The sequence below is a fragment of the Halichoerus grypus genome, chromosome 7 (genome assembly GCF_964656455.1).
Source record: "Halichoerus grypus chromosome 7, mHalGry1.hap1.1, whole genome shotgun sequence".
In the NCBI taxonomy this organism is placed as follows: Eukaryota; Metazoa; Chordata; class Mammalia; order Carnivora; family Phocidae; genus Halichoerus; species Halichoerus grypus.
This window is the reverse complement of record NC_135718.1, coordinates 61,148,914-61,170,106: the sequence shown is the minus strand read 5'-3', so window position 1 is coordinate 61,170,106 and position 21,193 is coordinate 61,148,914. Positions and strand designations below refer to the sequence as shown.

Below are 21,193 nucleotides of genomic sequence, written 5' to 3'. Positions count from 1 at the left end.
ATACAACTAAGATTTCAAATACATTTGCAGGTTCTAAATTACATATATTTAACTTTTTTAAAAAAAAACAAAAACACAAAAATACCCTAGTTATACCATCATTTTTCATATAATTCATAAAGCTCTTTAAAATTTATTCTGCAGTAATAGAAGTCTAAAAGGGGTGCCTGGCTGGCTCAGTCGGTGGAGCATGCAACTCTTGATCTCAGGGTTAGGAGTTCAAGCACCACCTTGGGTGTAGAGACTGCTTAAAAATAAAATCTTAAAAAAAAAAAAGTCTAAAAGGGGAATTACAGTATATTGATGCTAACCTGTTCTACATTTCATTTCATTTAATTTAGGGAATATGAACTAAAAAAAAAAAAAAAAAACAAGAAAGTTTGGGAATAACTCTAAAACTGTAGGTCCTAGGCTGAAAAAACTCAAGTTACACCACATAAAAAAATTTTCAAATAAAGACTTGTAGACAAAGGAAAATGGTTGGAGGGGCATCTGGCTGGTTTTTCAGTCCCAGGAACAAGCAACCCTTGACCTTGGGGGTGTGAGTTCGAGTCCCACGTTGAGTGTAAAGACTACTTAAATAAAATTAATTTTTTAAAATTAGGAGAAACTGCTGGAGGTTCACATAGTTATGGTTCAAAATGCATTTTTATGTAAAATTTGTATATGGTGAAAAGCAGCTATTAAGTGCACAATTCAAGTTTTAATACATAAACCCCTATAACTATCAAGATACAAAACATTTCCATCACCTGAGAAAATTCATCCCTGTTCTTTTTAGTCTCTCCCACCATCCACATATACTTTTCATTTTTAAATACCCAGCTTAATACTTTGCCTTTTACAAATGTGATAAACATAAATCCATTCTTTATATCATTTAAATTTCCATGCAAGAAAGTTTTTAATATATTTAATTTTGATAACTTGACTGTCACAAGTGATACTCATAATTTAAAACTGTTATTTCCCAATTTTCATTCATCTACTAAAACAAAATACTCTGGAAAACAAAATATCATTCCAGGTTTGCTCTGAAATAATTTTAAAATGCTAAACTATAATCCAACTAGCTTCCACACAAAAGCCAAGACAATCATCGTACCACAATAAGAGGAAGAGAGATAAATTCAGCATATGCTTTTTACACAAAAAAACTTACTAAATTGACACGATCTGCAGAACCATTAAGATGAGAAATTTTTTAAAATTTGCTTTTTCTTCTTTCCAGTAAGAATAACCAAGCAAAATCTTCAAAATCACCTTTATTCTGCTTATTTCCTATTAGAAATACCTATTAGCAAAACAAGCCTATTTTGCAATATCAAGTCAACATTAGTACATGCCCAATGAAACCATATCATTGACTACAGTCATGAAACAGGGATTTACAAAAGCAGTCGGAAACCAAGAAAAATATTAAAATAGGTATGCACATGTATAGATAGATATTAAAGTGAATTTGGAAATGTAAACTGCAGATACACAAAAGGAAAGAAAATATTACCATGTTTGAAGTTTTCAGTAAAAAATTAAATACCCCAAGGCACTACCAATAAATTTCGTGGATTATGTACTCGCAAATCAACCTTGAGAAGACTACTCAATGCCTAGCCTCTACTCCACCCCTTCCAACCTGTCCCCAAGTGAAAATGTCCTTGGAACACTATCAGAGGATATCCCGTCTCGAAATGGTGCACATTCCTACATTATTGAAAGAAAATATTGGCAGTATCATATGAAAGGAAAAGAAAGCAAAGAAAAAGACCCTTAAGGTTCGGCAGGGCATAACATTTTAATTTATAATACTTCTTGCTTCATTTAAAATTGTATAAAACCCAGGATGATTTTTAAAACACTATTCACTTTCTAAAAATCCACAACCCCACAGGAAAAAAAAACAAATGGAAGGAAGGAAGGAATGGAGGGAGGGATGGGTTAATTCTATGACCCTCCAAATCAAAAATTTTCATTTTCATCCCTTCCAGTTAGAAATACAAGCATCTGTAGAAAGAGGTTTCATCAAGATGCCACCACTCACACAGCCTTTGCCTGGAAAATACACACGAATCCCAGGACAGCCTGAAACACCATAGATGTGTCTCTTTCCTTTTCTCCCTCCCTCTCAGCAACCTTTACTGCCTAAGTTTTAAGTCTCTAACCCCTGCACCAGTAAGACTTTTTCAAGGAAAGAGATGTTGGTGAAGATGGCCCCCTACCGCCATGAGTGGTCTGTGTTCTGTCCGCCACCCCCACCTGCCCCAGCGGCACTGGCTCACAGCCCCGCCTTTCGGTAAGGTCTCCACGGCCACTGCGGGGGCGCTGAACCCCTCCCAGGCAGCGGCCAAGAGGCCTGGCGGGGCCTGTGCGGGAGCCCCGGGGGTCCCGCTCCGGCACCGCTCCCACCGGGGAAACTACTCACGAGGAGATGGGAGACCCCAGCAGGGGACGAGTGCAAAGCCGACGACGGCTCCAAAGAGGGGCGTGACCGCCAGCTGGCTGGGCTGCGGGAGGTGCCAGAGGTAACCAGACAAGGTGCTGCCAGAGACAGCAGTGCGGGCGTGGGCTGGGAGACTGAGGGGCACTCGCTCTCTTACCGCCAGGTCCGGATTGCGGCTGTCCCTGTGTGACACAGCTCGGATGACCCCCGCTCGCCAGCCCCGCAAGCAGCGTCCACTCTCTCGGCGCTCCGGCCGAGCCTCCTCGCCGACCGCCACACACAGGAACCGCTTCCCCACCAGTTCCAGCCGCGTCTCCACCGCCATAGCCATCACTGCTGAAGCGGCTGCTGCCTCCTCCACTGCGAGGGAACCAGTGAAACCCTGCTCCTACCGGCCGCCCATGCTGAGGAGAGCGGACTGGGGGACGGCCGCAGCCCCGCGAGCAAGCGAGTGCGGACTCGGGGGCGCACCGGACGCTCTGCCCAGAAGGGCACAGCGACCTCGGTCTCTCAGTCCTCAACACTCCCCCAGACTCCCCGACTAGCAGCCTCTGACTGTAGTCACACACACACACACACACACACACACACACACACAGAGAAACGGACAGAAATCCCCACACCCCTCGTCGCCGTCGGAGGCCCTGAGGCAGCCCCAGCCACTGCCGCCACCTCGCAGTGGACAGTACTACTCCGCCTCCCCATCCACTGGCAGGCTGTGAGCGCCGTGCGTCTCCTTCCGCCTGCGCGGGCGGGGGCAGGGAGCCGCGGGAAAGGGTCGGAGGAACCACCACAGACGGAAAGTAGTGCCCGACGACGCTGCCAAGGGGGCTGTGGGACCAGCCAGGCTAAGAAGTAAGGAGCGGGGTGGGAGAAAGGAATGCTCTCCCTTGGTAACACCATTAAGAGGATTTGAGGGTCACCTCGCTATTCGCCGCTCCCTCAAAAGTGTTTGTGGGGGAAGGGGTGGAGGCGAAAGTGAATCGTGCTGGTTCCACCCTGGGTCACAAAATAAACTCCAGTTAAACCCCGCATCTCCAGAGCGACGTTTTTCAGAACACATGGTGCCCGCCACCTGAGGTAGCCCAAATTTCGCCTGAAACAACAGCCCTAGCAGCAAAGCAGAGCAACACTTTCCATTGAAAACAGTCACTGCAGAACAGTGAACGACTCCAAATGAAAATGAAGAAAACACTGTCATCCTTTCATCCTTCCTGTTTGCAACAATACTAATTACATGTTGGACTCTTCAGAGACTTACACCTCGCTACTGCTTTGTGGTAAAAATGTCAAACGCCCTGTTGAGGGCTTCTGTCAATGTCCCTAAAATCTAGTTTCTGTGCCAATTTGAGTTCTTTCAGTACTAGCACATACCTCATACTCACTAATCATAAACAAACAACAACAGGGAAAGGCTCCGGATTCAGTTATTAGAGACCATCGTGGAAAGAAAAGGTTTTTAGCCAATCACAATTCAGTAAAATAAATTATGTTTACTTCCCGTCCAATCACAACAGGACTTTGTAGTCCCTACACATACAGATCCAATCCTTGAATTCTTCTAAAACAAAGCTATCTTCTACATGTCTGTGAGCAGTTCAATTTCAGACATACATTACAGTGTTTTTAAAAGGTAGTTTTAAAAATCCCAGTCCCGTGTTGTTTTGTTTTGTTTTTCAGGGCCACTAATGATCATAATCAACTCCAAAAATCCTTCTAGCCCAATGAAAACTTATTCTAAATTTTGGTTTCTAAAAAAATAAACTTTGGTTTCTTAGAGATTTTCCTAAACCTCTACTCCAAAAAAATTACCTTTTAAAAAATTATTATTATTTTGAGAGAGAGGCGGGTGGGGAGGCAGAGAGAGAGAGAGAGAGAGATAATCTTAAGCAGGCTAAACGTCCAGTGTGGACCCAAACCGCTGTCTTATCTCACAACCTGGAGTTCATGACCTGAGCCAAAATCAAGAGTGGGTCACTTAACCGACTGAGCCACCCAGGCACCCCCCTCCCCAAAATTACCTTTTTAAAGGAGTTTACATTAGTAATCTGAATGTTTAAAATAAACTTAAGGCTTTCATCTTTCTTGGAACACCCAAGCAGAGTTGTTTTAAGTAGAAAAAACATGGCCACTGCAAATAGGTTATAAAAGAAAATTACAACGAAGACAGGTTTTAATCATCATGATCTAATTCTGCTAAAGACCAAATAGGAAATTGTAATAGATAAAGGAAAACCATGTCCAGAAATGCATACTGACAAGTTGAAAGAAAAATTTAATTTCACTTATGCAATTTTATTTCCAGGCCCACTCTTTTAGTGCATACTTAATCATCTTGAGAACTACAGACTAAGATTTCTAAAATCTCAACTTGAATTAAGGAGCCAGTAAAATAATCTGGTGAAAATAACCTAACATATGGAAGGAGAAAAAAATAAGATCTGCATTGATACCAAATTATCAATGATCTGCTTTGTCATCTTCAGGACGACACAATTGTTACGAAAATTGCCTGCTTCCTAGTCTCAGTGATATTCTAGGAGCAAGTGAGAAAATATAAATAGTCACTTAAGAGATGAAAATAACACTCTTATTACATAAATCCCACTCACTAAATTATATATTTGGATTATTGATTGTTGGGATGCCTTACATAAAACTGCCACCTGATTTCACTTTTTATAGGTAAATTTCTAAATGGACTCCTAAGAGCCCTCACTACATGTTGAGTGCTATCCTTGGAAGTGCTCTGAAAAGCATGTAAATCCACCAAATCAATCAAAATATTTCAAGTGCAGAAGGCCATATATCTTCACAACCTTTTCAATCAAATGTCTTATATTCTTAGTACTGCATTCTAAATATTATTCTATGAATCCCCTGACTCTGGCCAATGACTACGAATTACAAGGAAAAAAAACACGAATTTGTAGATATTTTGCTTTTAGAGAAACTTGAAGTATATTTTTTTTAAATGTAGAATAAAAAGGCCTTAAAGGATTTTTGTTTGCTTGCCGGCATTTTTTGCTTTGTTTCAAGGACTGTTTATACTGTTTTGCCAGCAAATCATAACTCTAAGTAACATGGAATTAAAATAAATTTTAAAGTCAGATTTGAAACCTTAGAATATTTGTTTGTTCAATTAGTTCCTTTACATCCTCTACTTTTATAAATATCCTCAGAAAATGCACTAGTCGATTTTTTTTAAAGTTATAGAATTTTTCACTATAGAGGCAGAGAGTGACACAAAAGTATTTAAAATGACTAAGTTTACTTACAGAAGCTGAAAAATTGAAAACATAGACTAGATCTTATACTTTTTCTATCCCCACAGGTAATATGTACATTAAATACATACACCCCCCTCAATTCAAGCAAACCTCATACATCAAATATCTTTTTTTTTTAACTTCTTTTTTTTAAAGATTTTATTTATTTGACAGAGAGAGACACAGTGAGAGAGGGAACACAAGCAGGGGGAGTGGGAGAGGGAGAAGCAGGCTTCCCGCGGAGCAGGGAGCCCGATGCGGGGCTCAATCCCAGGACCCTGGATCATGACCTGAGCCGAAGGCAGGTGCTTAACAACTGAGCCACCCAGGCGCCCCCAAATATCTTTATATAAAAGACACACTGTGAGATTATTGTTTTTTAAAAATCCACAAAAAATTTATTCATAAAAACAATGTTTTATTTTTTAAAAAACGTGACCTACAAAGGAAGGATATGTATTCACTGTAATGATAAGGGTCATAATTACCCACTTAATTATCAATAATTAGTAGTTCATAAAGTTTAGTTTCAATAAGCAGTCTACTAGCTATAAATTTTTCACTTTGTGATTTGGCCAATTATCTACTCTCTTAAATACCAGTATTTTGTGTCACTATAAGTGTCTATTATAAACAACATAAAAAAACACAAAGGGAAAAAAGTTTAGTGCATATATCTTATAATAATATTAACCATCATTTATAGGACACTTACTATGCCTCAGACACTAATAAGCTAAGTACTTTATACCTATAATCTTACTTTATTTATTTAAAAGATGAAGTTACTCGCCTAAGCATACACATTCAGGAACTGGGATTCAAAATTAGGCCTTATGATTCCAAAGCAGTCTGCATTATGCTAAATTGTCACTTAAAAGAAACATGAAGGTCAGTCACCAAGTTGCCACCTCCTTATTAACATAGGCTATTCATAACTGATTTGTTTATTTAGCACTTATTATGTGTCTCACATCCTGCAAGGTTCTAGAGATAGGGCCTGTCTTTGAGTAGCTCACAGTGTAGGTGGAAAGAGACAATAGAATGCTTCAGTTTGTTTAAGGAAGCATCAACAGAATGGCATAAAAGATAAGTTTAGTGCATTTTAACAAAATAATTTTCAAATCTATTATAACCTGGAGGCTTTTCTTAATTGTCAAGGGTAATGACTGGATTGGGTTATGAGGTCTTAGTCTTTATATACAGGCACATCTAGGAACTGTTAAAGTCAATATTACAATGAAGGAAGCCACGGTAATATGTTTAATAAAGTACTTCTTCTAGGTGCGAAAAATAAAAGTTTTAAAAATCAAAAATAAGAATAAAAAAATAAAAGGAAAGAAGCCAAAAATTTCAACTGAATTATACAAGTGGAAGACCAAGAATAGAATGGAAATAAGTTTATGTTGCTGTGTTTATCACTAAACCTTAAATAACTTCCATTTAAGTATTTCCCTAAACACTTTTTTTTTTTTTTAAGATTTTATTTATTTGTTTGAGAGAGAGAGAGAGAGACAGCGAGAGAGGGAACACAAGCAGGGGGAGTGGGAGAGAGAGAAGCAGGCTTCCCGCTGAGCAGGGAGCCCAATGCAGGCGGGGCTGGATCCCAGGACCCTGGAATCATGACCTGAGCCGAAGGCAGACAATTAATGACTAAGCCACCAAGGCGCCCCCCCAAACACTTATTTAAACTGAATTCCTTGATCAAATTTATGATAATGATAACATAACTCAAATGTCACTTTCCTAAAGAAAGCCATCTCTGATTCCCAGCCTTAGAATCCCCCATTACGGACTTTCAAAACATTCTCCATTTGTCTTAGAGCTTATCACAACTGTATTTATACCATTTATTGTATAATTGTTTTATATTTGTCTCCAGTTGGTAGAGTATAAGCTCCAATAAAGGCAAGAACATTGTATCTTTTCCACAACTATACTCCCAGTATCAACTAAGCTTTGTGCAGAGTAGATACTCTATAAATGGCATCAAATCAATTAATGAATATAACAAAATGTACCTTTTTATAAATCCAACCAAATTAAGAGAAACTTTGAATCTCTAAATCAAGACTCATAAATATGAGTTCTTGTTCTTCCTACAGAGTTATTCATTGCCTTTAAAATAATGGCTTCTACACATTATTTCATTTCATTATGGAGGTACAACATAAAGCCTTCATAAAACTTGGGGTTCCCAGAAAAGCACAGTTGTTCCTAGGGATCATTTCTAAAGAACAGACACAGATAAAGAGTTACAATTCACAGGAAAAATATTCATTGCATTACCAAATGACCAATCTGAGGCAAACCCAAAAATGACCCTATGAGTATATATCCAAAACATCCGTCTATTCTTAGTATTCTAAAGAGAACAATCTCAAATAATGTCTTTGATGAAGCCAACGTACAAACATAATTTCCTCAGTGTCCTCTTAATGCCATGTGGAGTGAGCAGGATAGAAAATGAAGAAAGAAAGGTAGAAAGGACAGGGAAGAGAGCGAAAAGCAATCTCCACTTGGCCTTTTAATTGCATTTGTTACCCAGCTTCCAATTTATATTCTGTCTGCACAGGAACCTACCACTTTTTTTCAACATTTTCTTTTAAAAATGAAACTTTAGGGGCACCTGGGTGGCACAGTCCATTAAGCACCTGGCTCTTGATTTCAGCTCTGGTCCTGATCTCAGGGTGGTAGGAATGAGCCCCACATCGGGATCCATGCTCAGCAGAGTCTGCTTGGGATTCTCTTTCCCTCTCCTTCTGCCCCTCCAGCTCGTGCTCTCTCAGTCTCTCAAATAAATAAATCTTAAAAAACTGAAACTTTAAATCTAATTTTTAATGATAAAAAATTTTTAAATTTAGAAAGAATGCAAAAAACATTGGAATGTTCCTAATCTGCTGAATGAGGAGCTACAAGCAAGAAGGAAATGAACAGCTGCCATTGAGCATTCAGCAAGGTCTTTCCAGGGTGTCCCACAGAACTTTTTGTTTTTTCATCATCCCTCTCATAAATGCTTCAACTATTAACTACTATTAAAACATGCTACATGGCAGTCTGCATTTTGCATCTTCAACTATTATATTAGCTCTTTCATATATGAACAGGTTAGGTTCCTAAAGGGTTATGTTCCTATTGTTATAAGATTTTACTTAGCCACATGTTAGTTGTAGCAGAGCTTTAAGTCCTAAAGAATGCTTCTGTTCATGTCCATGAAAATTAAGGAAAAGAGCCTCTATTCCTACCTTTAAGCTATAAACGAAGGAAAGTCAAAGTAAAATCTAAGCTAAAAATACTGACTCAAAACCTCAGCATGCTATCAATACTCCATCAATGTTCTTCCCCAAAGATGCAGCTAGATTCTACATAATGAAGGAACTTTATGATCAAGAACACACAGCTCTGAGGCACATTTCTCAAATTAATGGCATCTCGCTTCAAAGAAACAAAACAAGACCTAGCAGTAAAATATAGGGAATCTTTAGTCATTCTTTTCTTTGGCACATTCTAGAAAAAGCCACATGATTACATATAATAAGATCTATAACATACTACAAAACATAAATATGCAGTAAAAATAAATTACTCCTTATATATAAAGGAAAGCATTGTCTTCTAGCTCCACATATGCTTCAGTACTACAGATAATTTATTTATTCAGTTAAAGAGAGTGTATAAAATAGTGTTCCAATTCCAAGGCCTGTGTTCACAGAAGCTCACAGGAGGACAGGCCTTAGAATTTTCCCTTAAAATCAAAACTGACACATATGAAAACCAGACTTCAAAAAAAAGACCTTAACTACAAACTTAAAATTGAAATCAACATCCCCCAAACATTCTGCTACTCCAGGGCACACTTCTATATTACCTAAAATTAAATGGCCAAGAGAAATACTCAAAAGGCTAACCAACTTCACTTTTCACAAAATACACAAACACTTAGGCTAAAACTGGTCAATTCCCATTCCATATCGCCCTTTACAAATGGATGTTTTAAGATGTATATCCCAAATGTAGAAAATTAGAAATTAGCAGGCATGTAATATAGTATAATCAAAGAGCACGAGTCAAACAAGTCTAGGTTACTTCTACCACTAACTTTGAACAAACCACTTTGCTTCCCTAGGAATAATATATAACATGTAGAGGCTGATAAAATCTTTAAGGTTCCTAAAAGCTTGCAATTAAGACTTCTGAATAATTCATCAAGTAGCAAAGTATCCTCTCCTGTCACATGGTAGTTTCAAAGCTGAAAAATGTTCAAGGATTGACAAAAGTAATCTTGCTTTAGGAAAACAAATGTGTTTGGCCAGAAAGGTTCTATCTCAAAGGTCTCACAGAAGATAAATATATCGATCATTAATACATATATACAAATAGAACAGACCAAAGGACTTCCCAATTAAACAATTTTTAAACAGCATTGCAGAATTGCTTCCTTTGCTCTCCAAATTTGCTCTTAAAGCTATCATATTAATCTATCAGAACTAACTTCAAATGGAGGAATTTTTGAGATTCTCTAAATTACAAATAAGCTTCATATCTAAAACCTTTACCTTGCATGCCTTTATATTCTTTGTTTATAATACCTAAAAGTCCTTTTTTCAGCTATTCTAATTGCAAAAATTACCTTAAAATCAATTGTTTCATTTGATTTTATATCTAAATTTACATGGATGTTTAAGTCCCCACTTGCAATTTGCTTTTAATATTTATAAGTTTTAAAATTTTATACAAATATACTAGTTTATGTTTCAACCTTAAGTCATGCTTAGAAAATATGTAGGTATTCTTCTATATTTTCTTCTAGTAGTTTTATAATTCAAATTTTTATAATTCTTTCAAAATTAGATGATAATACCTACCCCTGATGGAGGAACAGGAAATACCCTGGCCCCAAACAATAGAGGTCTACTATTAGTGGGGAAAAAGCGGGATTACTAGGAAGAGAGGGAAACAGAGCCTGGCTACAATTAATGTTGGTCTAGGACAAAAGATATGCTCCATGCCCACCACTGCGAGGCAAATCAGCTTCTAGTACAGAGAAAAAACAAAAGAGCACAGACAGAGCCTCTCTGAAGTACAGATGTACAAGTAAGGCCTAAAGATATAGATGGAATAAAAAAACATTGAGTTAGGGGCGCCTGGGTGGCTCAGTCGTTAAGCGTCTGCCTTCGGCTCAGGTCACGATCCCGGGGTCCTGGGGTCGAGCCCCGCATCGGGCTCCCTGCTCAGCGGGAGGCCTGCTTCTCCCTCTCCCACTCCCCCTGCTTGTGTTCCCTCTCTCGCTGTCTCTCTCTGTGTCAAACAAATAAATTCTTAAAAAATAAAAATAAATAAAAAACATTAAGTTAAAACTTTTCAGCAAATCAACCCCCACCCTTAAGCACAAAGTGATGATACAAGTATTTAAAATTGATGATGCACTGCATGTAACCAAAGCAAGGAAAAAAACCCCACATAAACCCAATCAACTCCAGGCAAGACTGATTCAACCCCATGCACAAACAACTCAAACAACTTAGCAGAACAAGAGTCATACCCCTTTCTTAACATAAATACTATATACTTCAATCTCTACTATCCTGCAAATGATGGCTGGCATTCAATCAAAAAGTATAAGCCTGGCCACAGGGGTGATTTCCCTGGTCTCCAAGGTAGTGCATACATATTGAGGTTATACTACCTTTTCTGTAAATTGTATAAAAATATCTCCTTAAATTCTTTTGTTTGCATCATTCCTTTGGTAAACCACCCTCACCCTCCCAAAATTATAAGCTACACAAAATTTCAAGGGCAAACAAATCAGTCAGGAGACAAAATAGTCTCAGGAGACAAAATAGTCAACAGAAGCAGACTTAGACATAACTAAAATGTTGGAACTATCAACCAATGAATTAAAATAATTATTAATAATGAAGGATCAAATGGAAGAGGCAAACAAATAGGTATGATCAGATGGCAAATATCATAGGTAGAAACTACAAGAGTTGAACAGAAAAGCTAAAGGAGTCAATCTGAAATGCTAAAGAATGAGAAATGCAGTAACAAAATTTTAAAAAGCCTTTGACAGGTTCAGCAACAGACTTGACACAGCTGAGGAAGAATCAATGAACTTGAATATAGGTCAAGAGAGATTATCAAAGCTGAAACTAGATAGGAAAAAGAGTGGGAGAAAATCTACACAAACAGAACAGGAGGGAACAGTTTCCAACTCATTTTATGAGGCCAGCATTACCCTGAAAACAAAATCAGACAAAGGAATCACAAGAAAAAAACTACTATGGATCATTACCCTTCACAGATGCAAAAATCCTCAATAAAATATTAGCAAATCAAATTCAGTAACTTGGAAAAAAGATAAAATATCACAACCAGTAGGGATTTATCCCAGGAATACAAGTTGAATCAACATTAAAAGATCAATCAGTATAACTCATCAGGTCAACAAATTAAAGAAGAAAAATATGATGGCATGAACAAATGCAAAAACTAAACATTTAAGAAAATCCAACCCCTATTCATGATAAACTTCTCAGCACATCAGGAATAGAAGGGCACTTATACAACCTGATGAAGTGCATATACTAAAAACTTACTGCTAACATCATAGTTAATAATAAAAGACTCAATGTTTTCCCCTAAAGATTCAGAAGAAGGACATCAGCTGTCACCACTCCTATTTAATAACACACTCAAGATCTAGAAAGTGCAACAAGATAAGAAAAAAAGAAATAAAAGGCATACAGATTGAAAAGGAAAAAATAAACCTGCCTCTATTCGCAAATGGCATGATTGTCTATGTCCATTCACAAAGAATCTTCAAAAAAAACTCCTGGAGCTAATAAGTGAGTTTAGCAAAGTTGCAAGATTCAAGATCACTATGCAAACATCAATTATATCTCTATACACTGGGGGAAAAAAAGGAAAATCCAAACTTAAAAACAGTACGATTTATAATAGAGCCAGAAAACATAAAAACATGTATAAATGTAATAAAATATGTGAAAGATCTCTATGCTGAAAACTACAAAGTATTTTTTTTTAAGATTTTATTTATTTATTTGACAGAGAGAGACACAGCGAGAGAGGGAACACAAGCAGGGAGAGTGGGAGAGGGAGAAGCAGGCTTCCCGCGGAGCAGGGAGCCCGATGCGGGGCTCGATCCCAGGACTCTGGGATCATGACCTGAGCCAAAGGCAGACGCTTAACGACTGAGCCACCCAGGCATCCCAAAAACTACAAAGTATTGATGAATGAAGACCTAAATAAGTGGACTGATATACCATGAGCGTGTATTTGAAGACTCAGTTCTCCCCAAATTCATCTACAAATTCAAAGTAATCTCAATCAAAAGAACAGCTATTTTTTATGTTGACACCAATGAGTTGATTCTAAAATCAACAAAGTAAGTAAGGCAAAGGAACTGGAACAGCCAAAACAATTTAAAAAGAAAAAATTGGAAGACTCATACTATCTTATCTCAGGACTATCCTATAAAGATACATTAATCAACTCAGCATGACATCAGCAAAAGAATAAATAGATGAATAGAAAAAATAGAGTCCAGAAACAGACCCATACATACATATGGGCAACTGATTCTTGACAAGAGTAAAAATGCAGTTCAGGGGAGAAAGGATGGCCCCATCAACAAGTGGTTCTAGAACAATTAGATATCCATGTGCCCCCTAAAATATCTCACTCCATATACTAAAATTAACTCAAAATGATAGACCTAAATGTAAAATATAAGACTAAAAAAGTCTTAGAAGAAAACATAAAAAATTTTTCATGACACTGGGTTAGGCAAAGATTTTTAAAAATCCATAAAATTTATAAAATTAAAAATTAAACATTAAAATTAAAAACTCTTCTCCAATGGTTACAGACAGGGAGAAAATATTTGCAAAATACCTATCTGATAAAAAGACTGGTATCCAGAATATTTAGAGATCTCTCAAAACTCAATAATAAAAATTTTAATGGGCAAAAGATTTGAACAGACACTTCATCAAATAAGATATATGAATGGCATCATAAGCACATGAAAAGACATTCAACATCATTAGTCATCAGAGAAATGCAAAGCACAACTATTTGTGTGAGATACTATTACACATCTACCAGGATGACTAAAACTAAAAGAAAAATAAAACTGCCAATACTAAATATTGAGTATGAGAACCACTTGGAACTCTCATAGTGTGGTAGCTGGGAGGAATGCAAAATGGTACAGCCACTTTGCAAAAGAGTTTAGTACTTTCTACCACAGTTAAACAGACACTTTTCATATAACCCAGCAACCCGACTCTTATTTACTCAAGTGAAATAAAAACCTATGTTCACACAAAAACCTATACTCAAATGTTTGTAGCAATTTTATTTATAATTGTCAACAGCTGGAAACAACCAGCTCAACTGGAGAATTAACAAACTTCAAATGCTACTCAACAATAAAAAAGAACTGAGTATTGATACTAGCAATAATATGGATGAACCTCTGGAGTTCAGGGATCCCCAAAGCCATCCTTAGGTTCAATGATTCACTAGAAACTCATGAAACTCAAAAGAGCCGTTTTATTCATGGTCACAGTTTATTATAGCAAAAAGATACAGATTAAAACCAGTAAAGGGAAGAGGGGTATAGGACAGGGTCCGGGAGAACCAAGCTTCCAGTTGTTCTCTCCCAGCAGAGTTGCAGAGATAGCACTTACATCTTCCCCCAAGAATGTATGACAGCATGCATGGAGTACTGGCAACCAGGGAAACGCAGCTGAGACGTGGTGTCGAGCATTTTTATCAGGGGTCTGACATGTAGGTAGGGCTGACCATCTGCACAGCTGACCTTAGCCTCCAACTCCCCCAGAGGTCAAGCTGATACCACACCGCACAAAGTCTCCACCACCTTGTCAGCCACACTGTCAGCATAGACGACATGAGGTGGCCAAAGGCCTTTAAGTAAGCAAAGACTCTCTTATCAGGCAGGATATTCCAAGGGCTTAAAGGTTACCTCCCAGGAGATGGGCAAGGGCCAAACCTTAGGCAGCTGAGTTGCCTATTCTTTGAGCAACTGAGGTATTTTTACTCAAAACAACACTTCTGACACCAAATGTATCAGTTTTTTTCCTCACACCATCTAATTCTCTAACTCTCCCGATACCACCAGGCATCCTACAATTCATTTCAATTCTGACAATAACAACTCAGTCAGCATCAGACTCCTCAGGCTTTTGGGTCAGTCCCACAAGACTGCCCTCACTTCAGATGGCAGTCACAAGTATTGGGTCCCCAGGTTACACATACTTCTGTTTGACTTGGCTACAAGTTGGAGATGAAACTCCATCCCCCTTTCAGTTCATTAATTCGCTAGAACAGCCCATAAAATTCCAAAGAACACTTTTTTTTACTATTACCAATCTATCACAAAGGATACAAACAAAGACCCAGATGAGAAGGTACATAGGGCAAGGTCCATATGGGTCCTAAGAACAGGAACTTTGGTTTCCACTGAGTTGGACTATGCCACCCTATCAGCAAGTGGATATGTTCACCAACTGTGAAGATCTCCAAACCCCATTGTTTAAAGGGTTTTATTTAGGCTCTATTACATAGGCACAATTGATTAAATCACTGGCCACTGACGACTGAACTCAATTGCCAACCATTCTGTCCTCCATGAAGGTCAAGGGGTGGGGCTGAAAGTGCCAACCCTCTAATCACATGGTTAGCAACCATGTGGCACCCAACTATCATCCTGGCAACCAACTACCATCCTGAAGCTATCGAGGGGCCCATCAAGAGTAACCTCATTAGTATAAACTCAGGAATGATTAAAAATGGTTTGTTATGAATAACAAAAGATGCTCCTTTCAGGAAATTACAAGGGTTTTAGGAACTCTGTACAAGGAACCAGGGACAAAGACCCAACATGTATTTCTTATTATGTCACAGGAATGCTATTCCTTTACCGCACAACTTCAAATGCATTATACTAAGTGAAAGCCACCAAACCTAAAGGGCTACAAAGTTTATGATTCCATTTATATGATATGGCTGAAAAAGTAAGACTACAGAGACTGAAAATAGATCAGTGATTGCCAAGGTCTGCAGTGTGGGAGGAGGGCTTGTCTACCAAGGGGCACAAGATAACATTCTTTCTTGATTGTGATGATAGTTATACAAATACATGTGTTTATCAAAACTCACAGAACAATGATTTTTACTGTTTGTGAGTTATACCTTGATTAACCTAAGACAATCAGTAATAACAGATTCATTCACCTGAAGCAATTTCATCTCCTAAAAATGATATATACAAACGTTATGTGAGCAACAAGACAAATGCCCTTGCTAAGTGAAAAGCAATGGAAAACTGTATCTCTGCTTTATCATACTTTATAAAAATTATGCATGCACACAGGCAAAGGAAAACATTTTGATACATTGGCTACCAGGATTATGGGGTGACAATTTTTGATTAATGTTTTCTGTATAATAACAAACAAAATAAGCTACAAAAAAATGTTTTACAACAGGTAATAGCATAATACTGGTAGGCAAGAAATTCTAAAATGACCCCCAAGGCCCATGCCCTTGTATAATCCTCTCTCTTTGAGTTTAAGTGGGACTTGGCAACTTGTTTCTAACCACTGGAATAGGGCAAAGGAAATGGGCTATCACTCCCACGATTATATTATTCCAAATGGCAAAGGTGAAAAGATTTTGCAGATGTAATTAAGGTCCCTAACTGGCATTCAATTAATCAAAGAGGAGATTTTCCTGTATGGACCTACCTAATAAAGATGAGCCCTTTAAAAGAGAGTCTAGAGGTCAGAGACTTTCCTGTGGCCTTGAAAAAGCAAGCTGTCCTAAATTCTACCAGTAGAAGGAAATAAATTCAGCCAATAACCATGTGAGCTTGGAAGAAGATCCAGAGCCTCAGTGAAACCTCAGCCATGGCCAACACTTCAGTTTGTAGCCTTGTGAAACCCTAAGTAGAAGACTCAGCTTAAACTGCGCCCAGACTCCTGATCCATGGAAATTATGAGATAATAAATCTGTGTTGTTTTAAACTGCTATTGCAATTTGTTACACAGCAATAGAAAACTAAACGAGTAATTAAGATTATTTCCTAGAGTCTTGGCTTTATCCACAGGCACTCCCTTGGCTCATCTCAAATTAGAGGTAATGCCCTGTTCTTGTTAGTCATTTCAATTTTCAAAAAAGAATGTAAACTTTAACATAGCTTCACTGAATAATGGTTCAAATTTAATCAATTACAGAGATGATCTGTATTTCAGACAGTTGCCAGGAAATATCTCAAATTCACTGCTGTGCAATACCCAGGAAAGCTCCACATAAAACAATGTTTATGGAGAACTGTACGCAGGATACTTTATACAGTCCATCTAGTCACTCTAATACAGATTCTCTGGGGAGAGGGAAAGGGAATTAATATCAATATCTCTGAGGGAATAAATGGCTACAATATTTTAAATGCCTATTTTAATACACTTTTACATTTAAAAAGACTTGTTTTTAAGACGAACCACAGAAAACAAAATTCAATAAAATTTTCTTGGCCAACTGGAAGAGCTATAAGGAAATGTATCTATTATATTAACTAATTTGCAAAAGAGGGCTAGGTAAAGAAGTCGTAACAGAAATGGAGGGGAGGAAAGACGAATGGATAGGAAGTTTTTATGTTTCTCTAAGTTTTTGTTTTATTTCTGTAGTTTTTATTTTTTATTTTTTTAAGTAAACTCTACCCCCAACATCGGGCTCAATACATGACCCTGGGACCAAGCACCACACACTCCACGGACTGAGCCAGCCAGGTGCCCTATTTCTCTAAGCTTTTAAAAGAGAGGAATAAGACCTGTAATGAATTCTACTGGGGAACCCTACACAGCCTGGAGTAAGTAAGGTTTCTAAAATATATCATAATGGTTTGCCATAAAGCTGGTTTCACTGGAATTAACCATGGATGGTGTTCCACTAGCCATTTTGATGAACGCTACAAAAAAATAGATTCTATTTATAGAAGAAATGTAATTTTAAATGCTTTTAACAATATATTATATGGTGTCCTCAAGAACACTATGAAGGAAAACATTTTGGTCTTAATAGGAAGAATCATGCTTTTCCCTAGCAGGTGCTTGTTTTTATCATATAGACACTATGTTATGTTATTGACCCAGCTTTCTTCCTACATAGGTTGCTAGAAACCTTCATGCTACACATTTTTTAGGTTTTCATTTTTTTAACTTTTGGTCTGAAAATTTTCAAACATTCACATAAGTAAGGAGATAATTGTAGAGCAAATGCCCACGTAACTCAGAAATGTCTCATTATCTCAGTTCTCCCATTCTACAATTTTTCTCTCTTCTGGGGGGGAGGCAGGATTGGAGTATTTTATAGCAAATCCCAGACATCGTATCATTTCACCCATATGTAGTAAAGAATACATCACTATCATTTAAAGCCTTTTCTTTAAATTGACCCTACAATGCCATTAACACATCTGACAAAATTAGCAATTCCTCAAAATCATTTAATATGTACTTTATATTCAAATTTCAATCATCTCAAAAATGAAATTTTAACTGTTGGCTTTTCTAAACCAGGAACAAAACCAAGAACCATACATTATATCTGATTAATATATCTCTTTAAATCTCCTTTAATCTGTAACAACAAGTGATTTGTCCTGTAGAATTTATCACATCCTAAATTTAGCTATTTCCTCCTGATGTTAACATATTCCTCCATTCCCCATATTTCCTGTAAACTGTAATAAGATCTAGAGACGTGATTCATACCTTTTGGCAAGAATACTCCATGGGTAATACATGTACTTTCCCAATCCATCACATTCGGACACACATGATGTCTTGCTGTCCCACTTAAAGTGATGTTCATATTGCTTACTGTATTCAAGTGTTGCCAGCCTGATTCACTCAATGATCATTCTCCATTATTTACTTAGGGGTTGCCCAAATGGGATTTGCTAATTCTATCATTCCATCTGCATTTATTATCTGGAATTCTTCTAAAAAAGACTTTACCTAATTAACTATTTGGTTGTCTTACAATACAGTTTATACAGGAAAAACTGTATAAATTCTTGATTCTTTTCCATTTATAAATTCTCAAAATAATGAATTGGTGATCTAGCACCTTCCAAAGCTATAATACCTATTTATTACTATCAATTTCTTTTTGTCCTTCTAACTTTTAAATTGTGTTATCTTGCAGAATTCTATGGAAATAGACATGGTGATAATATATTTGGAATTCTTTGGACAGATTCCTGAATGCTAATGTGAAGTATTGTGAACTTTTAGCACTGAAAAGATATACGGAGTAATTTAACAAAAATAGGGCCACTTTCAGAGACTGACAATTAGCAGCATCAAGAAAACCAAAGCGAGGGCGCCTGGGTGGCTCAGTTGGTTAAGTGACTGCCTTTGGCTCAGGTCATGATCCTGGAGTCCCAGGATCGAGTCCCACATCGGGCTCCCTGCTCGGCGGGGAGTCTGCTTCTCCCTCTGACCCTCCCCCCTCTCATGTGCTTTCTCTCTCATTCTCTCTCTCTCAAATAAATAAATAAAAAATCTTAAAAAAAAAAAAAAAAAAAAGGAGAACCAAAGCAATTTGAAGGGTGTGACCTAGACTTTTTTTTTTTTTTTTGCAAATTTCAAAACACTCCTCACTGCCCTAAAAACTTCTTGAAAATCTTTTGGATATTTTTGGCATAAAGCATGGATGTATACAGGAAGTCAATGAGAACACTATAGGCATATGGTAGGTAGAAAAACTGTAAAGGCAACATAATAAAATATCTCAAGCAAAAGGTGAAAGTCATATGTGAGAAACAAAATTTGCTTCCCTAGAATTACCTTCTGAAAGTCAAAAGCATCTTGTGATTCCAAATCACAGGGCATCTATACCTCCCTTAACCGACAATGAAAGCAGAAATGTACATAACATATACAACTAAGTATAATACAACAGGGCAAGTGTTATAAAGCAGTATAATTAGTTCCCCCTGGAACACCTGAGTAAGTAATTGTATCTTAACATTTTAAGAATGCTTCCCAGGAGAGGGGGGAAAGATGGTGGAGGAGTAGGGGACCCTATTCCAACCGGTCCCCAGAATTGAGCTGGACACCAGACCATTCTGAAGAATGCTTCCCAGGAAAGATGACATCCAAGTTATGTTTTGAAAGTTAAGAAGCATTTTTGCGGAAAGGTAAAAAGAAAAAAGATTTCAAGGCAGAAGAACTATCACAAAAGAGAACACCGGTGTTTGGAAATATGGGATGCATCTAGAGGATAATCAAGTTGTGTGGTATTAGTCACATATATAATATAGTCAGAGGCCACTATAAATGAAACCACCGTTTCCAACGCTACTAACACATTATGTATGCTATAGTATGTTGCCCACACTTTCTCTTTAAAGCATTTAGAGACACAGTATGTTTTTAAGCCAAGTGATAGGATCAGATTTGGTTTTTAGAGAAATAAACCTACTAATAATGTGAAGAATAAAAGAGGAAAGACAACAGAAACAGAACGACCAAGTACAGAAGACTATTTTAATATCCACACAATGACTGTGAAAAGGAATGAGTCAGGAGATGAGGGGGCTGGACAAATTAAGAACCAGAGCAGACACGGAATTATCAGGATTTACTCAATGTAACTAACCAAAAATGAACTGCAGATTTCTCCTCTGGGGTATTAAGAAAAGGAGGATCCCAGTAACCAAAAAGATAAAAGATTTTTTAGAAGACTAAATAGTATCAATGGTTTCATTCTAGTAGTAGGATTACCAGATTTTATTGTTGTTATTGTTCTTCTTCTTCTTCTATTTTTCTGGATCTTCCAAACACAGGACCGTGGAAAAGTACTATGAAAAAATGTGTATCTGTTTCTTTGACAATTTAAAAAATCATCTTAAAAAACAGTAGTTTTATTCTAGAGGCTGTATAATCAGAGAGCATTTTTCTATGGCCAATGATCCAGCTGCGAAGGAGTCAAATTTAATCGAGAAGTAAAAGAGCCCATCTTCTGAAGCAAGTTCAGATCCCAACTGTGTATATTCAATGAGGGCAATAATGAATCCTTTGGAAACAGCCTAATATGTAATTTTACAAGCCAGGACAACTCAAAAGCCTAGCACACTAGCACTGAAAGCTGTGAACACAATGGTTATAGGATAAATGCATTCAACCTTCCTTCAGTACTATTAATAATTTTAAAATATAGTTACAAGGGCGCCTGCGTGGCTCAGTCGTTAAGCATCTGCCTTCTGCTCAGGTCGTGATTAACATAACATAACCTATGATCATTTTGTAAAGTCTCAACATCTCCAGTCTACGTAACTATTTTCATAAGGGAACTCATCTCAAAATTATAGTAACCATAAAATCTAAAGTAAAAAAACTATAAATCAATGAAAATCATCTTTAGA

At 37.4% G+C, this 21,193-nt stretch overlaps 1 protein-coding gene across 3 annotated transcripts in view; it reads right to left on the bottom strand.

The window, feature by feature from the left end:
- The window catches only part of JMJD1C (jumonji domain containing 1C), a 338,429-nt gene that overhangs the window by 274,729 nt on the left and 42,507 nt on the right, over positions 1-21,193 (bottom strand). For 2 of the 3 annotated variants that reach the window (XM_078077663.1, XM_036086482.2), the window contains exon 1: positions 2,598-3,073. The exons of the other annotated variant lie outside the window; for it this stretch is intronic. In XM_078077663.1, the coding sequence (XP_077933789.1) occupies positions 2,598-2,771 (174 nt within the window). In that variant the 5' untranslated portion in view covers positions 2,772-3,073. Of the gene's footprint in view, positions 1-2,597; positions 3,074-21,193 lie in introns of those variants that run through there. 3 annotated transcript variants of the gene reach the window in all.